We start from the raw sequence: 4,180 nt of genomic DNA, 5'->3' as shown, positions 1-4,180 counted from the left end.
GTACACACACACACACACACACACATATACATAAATATAATTATATATATCTATGTGCATACGCTCGTTTTATGGTTTGCCGTAGGCGTAGAAAACTGGGCAATGCCAATTTTAACCCCCCCCCCCCCTTTAATGAAGTATTAATTAAAGGCATGTAAAATTTAAATAACATGTAAAAGTTAAAATCTTTTCTTATTTGTTTGGTCTAAAAAAAGTGTATAAGTTTTGCAGAGGGGTTTTTTTTTATATTTACAAAAAAATGTGTTTCAATGAAAAATGAAAAATGAACCCTCGAGAATCTGCAACAAGTGATTACTGTGATACATAATATAACAATGGATACATAAATATTTGTTATTGTTTTTATTTATTAAAAACAGATTTGGAACTATAAAAATAGTCTGGAGGGGAAATTCCACAGGCTTCCAAGTTTTTTATTCGAATGGGTATAAAACTCGGGGTCAAAATATGGGCAGGTCCCCAGCCGAATTAACTTGTTGAGTTGTATCATGAATTCGTGATTCACGAAGTCATTCATCCCAACACAATAAGTGTATTCTATTTTTTCAAAATAAAAAATAATATAGCACAACAAATTTCAAGATATTATAATATCCCTCATAGGCTCAGGACTATCGTGAGTATTTAACGTGAAATGACGCGCTCGTTTCTCTACCTTTCTCTCTATGTATTTTAACCCGGCCCGGTATCGCATCGTGTTTCTACTTTCTTGTATCCGGCCTTTCTATATTGTCGTACTAGGTCTCAAATGGGCCTTAAAAGCTTCATTCTATCCCTTTTTTGGGGGCTATGCTTGTGATAAAACGAGAAAATGGAAGAAAAAAAGCATGGCCCGCCGGATTTGGGTCTCTGCTAATAAATTTACGGTCGTCGGTCGTCCGAAGAAATGCTCGCGACCCTAGTCCATATTCCAGAGGGCCATGAAAAAACAAAACCTTAAACCCTAAGGCAGTACTACATACATACCAACAGGGACCTGGGAGTCTGGGATCAGGTCACCACCAGGGGGCTACTCTCACAGCCTCACTCTCTCTGACTCTGGATTTCAGAGCGTACCAAGGGCGAAAGAGAGTGATTTCATTGGATGTAAATATAAACATTACAGGGTGAGGGGGAGTTGGCACGCGAATGAAATCCTGGTTTTAGATTTTAGAAGGCTTGGAAAGAATAATTGTTGCCTATTTAGTATTTCTAATTTCCTCACCAATATAGGAGAGTAAAATATAGCTCACACTCCTGAACATCCATCACGATTCACATCATGAATTCATGAGAGTTGAGAATTCAGAGTTGAGAGTTTGAGTCTTTGATAGACTTCTTGAGAGTTGAGACAGTTGGTACTTTTTGTTGCCAGCTTGCCATGTTGTAGGTAAAACACTTACTTTTTCATTTCTCTTTTGTTTTTCTAAAAATAAATAAAAGTGAAAAATCTAAGGTGCTCACAGTCCTCACACTGACACACTCCTCAGACCTCAGTCCTCACAGTCTCACAGAGGCACAGAGTCACAGACTCACAATTTTTTCTACTCTACAAGTCTACAGCTCTACATCGTCTCTCTCTCTATGTACTACTCTAGTACTAGAGTGAGAGAGAGTAGTCTCTATTTAGTCTCTACTAGTCTCTTCTCTTCTCTTTATCTCTCTCTCTCTCTGTCTTGTTGTGTGTTGGTGTGGGACTGTGGGTCTGTGGGGCGTGGGGCCCGGGGGCCGTGGCGTGGGCCCGTGGTTCATCAACTTGATCTGCCAGTGCCTGTCTCTAGTCTACTCTAGAGTAGAGACTATACTCTATTGGACTTGGGAGTCATGGAGTAATTGAAGTCATTCATGTCATCCTCGCCAAACGGGGGCGGGGGCCCGGCAACAGGAGTAGAGTTAGTGGACTCAACTGAAATTTTAACTGGAAATAGGAGTGGTCACTCTACAACAAAATACTTTTAAAAAAACAAAAAAAACAAAAAGAAAGCAATTGAAGTGTGAACTGTGAGACTGTGAGTCTGTGAGTGTGAACTGTGAGTGTGAAGTGTGAAGTATTAACTCTTTGTGTGTTGTCAACGTGTGAACTCACTGAACTGTGAAGTGTGAACTTTTTGTGAAATGTGAAGTGTGACAGACTGACAGTCGTAGTTGTTTAAAAAAAATGAAGAGTTGAAGACAGTAAAGACTGATCGCTGGACACTGGTGCAGCCAGCAGCCAGCAGCCCTCGAGCCTGTTTAGATTTTTTTTATTGTTTTTATATATACTTTAATTCGAAAAGAAAAACCGACATCTTTGTGTCGGACTGTGGGTCAAATTGTGGACTTTGATCTCACTGAAGTGTGAAGTGTGAAGTGTGAAGTCGGGACTCACAGCAGGAGTGTGAGTTGGCAAAGTTCAATTTGTGAACGCTGCTGACTGCACTGTGAAGAACCGAAGACTTTTAATTTACTTTTTGTTTAGTAAAAAATATACGACAACAACAAAATAGTTGTTGCTTTTGCTAAAAAAAGTAAAAGCAAAATATCAACGAAAAAGCTAGTTGACTACAGTACTCTAGATTGTTTTGATCATTTTTGTGAGCAATATCACATAATAGTTGGAGAGTGATATTTCCTAAATCGAATTCTAACTGGCCCAGTCCATCGGCATGTTCATGGGTGAATGCGGTTTCTACTTTCTACCGATTCCCCGACATCCACGTGCATATTGACTCGATTTAGAAGAAGGTATTTTAAATAACTAGATAATAGAATGGATACAACACATTGTTGTGGCTTTCATATTTTATTTTACCATTTACCATATGGACAAGTGACATTCTGCATATACTTAAAATTGCAGCTGATATAATTACAAAAGGGGTACTTTGCACATTGCTGTCGAGCTAGAACTATGCTTGATGCCACAAGCGGAGACGCGTTTGTACGTACGAACTCTATATTAATATTTGGGTTCCAAGGGCTAAGAACAGTGCACGGCATTTTATGCCGCGATTTACCCGAGAAAGAACTCACTGAGGTTGAAAATACTTTTAAAAGCGATGCACTGATATACACTGGGCATGTAGGGGTATCATTCGATGACGGTAAGAAAATTTACGGCTTCAATCCCAGATCACCGTCCGAAGAGCTCAATTTGTATGAACACATGCTTCCGATGTTGAAAACTCATCTGTCGTTCCCGGGCGTGCTGACGGACGATAAAAAGACTTTCACACTCGCACAAGAGGGTCACGTGCGCCATGGGTGGAATACAAGGGTGCATGTGATCACAGTGGACGTTCCGACTCCAAAATTCAACCAGTTAAAAAGGGACTGTAAAGCCATGTACTCAGGCGTGCAAACAGTTCATCCGGCCGGATGCCCTACAGAAACTCTGAAATATAGCTTCCCGTTCAGAAAGCAGAGTAAAGATGGATCGTTCTTCCAAGACAAGTGTACAGCAAATTGTGCCACCTTTCCCGTGGATATTCTAGGCATTCCCATAGCGAGATGGAGAACAACCATGGTGCAGTTTCTACGCGACTTGCACAACGATAAAGTCTGTTCTCACGTGTGCGATAGGGCTAGTGTAATTTTATTGGGTACAGAAGACACGATCACACCACGTCGTCACAGTATTATGATTTTGGCGGGATGTAGAGAACGTATCGCTTCCTTGACTGCCCACTCCCTTGTGGAGGCTACTGAGATCGAGGATGAAGTTCGGAAGTCATATCAACTCCACCTGGAAGCACTGGCATGTGCTCTCGACAACGTTCTACGGCTGAAAAAGGTTGTTATAGAATCTGCTGGATACTATATCACAGAGTGTCGTAAGTTTCCGTACAATTTCATTTCAGTAGAGTCGTCTTATGGTCTCGAGAAATGTCTGCCATAGAGCAGCAATTACCACATTTCAAATTGACATGACGCTCCTTGAACTGAAACACATGTGCTCCCGTGTACGAACAGCAGATATCGTCCATAGGTACACGGGTATTCTACCATACAGAATCAACTATACAATACCTTATCAACGCCCAAATGCATGGCAAATGATCTCAAATACATAATTAAAGTCTTCAAAACTTCATGTAGACGTTTGAAAATATGCGTCACGTTCATACAATCTCTCATCGCTACGTAATTTTTAAAACGTGCCATCAATATGACCTTGGCCTCCTAAATTGTACAAGAGGAG

At 40.6% G+C, this 4,180-nt stretch overlaps 1 protein-coding gene across 1 annotated transcript; it reads left to right on the top strand.

Annotated features, from left to right (window-relative positions):
* Positions 1-2,890: 2,890 nt before the first annotated feature.
* SARC_12953 (hypothetical protein) lies at positions 2,891-3,877 on the top strand (the record flags this gene model as incomplete). Its single annotated transcript, XM_014292931.1, has 1 exon — positions 2,891-3,877. One exon carries the CDS (start codon positions 2,891-2,893, stop codon positions 3,875-3,877), a length of 987 nt encoding a protein of 328 aa, XP_014148406.1.
* Between the last annotated feature and the right edge of the window lie 303 nt (positions 3,878-4,180).

The sequence above is a fragment of the Sphaeroforma arctica genome, assembly GCF_001186125.1.
Source record: "Sphaeroforma arctica JP610 unplaced genomic scaffold supercont1.2751, whole genome shotgun sequence".
NCBI classification, from domain to species: Eukaryota; class Ichthyosporea; order Ichthyophonida; genus Sphaeroforma; species Sphaeroforma arctica.
Note: the sequence above shows the minus strand (reverse complement) of the source record. Positions and strands in the feature narration are given on the sequence as shown.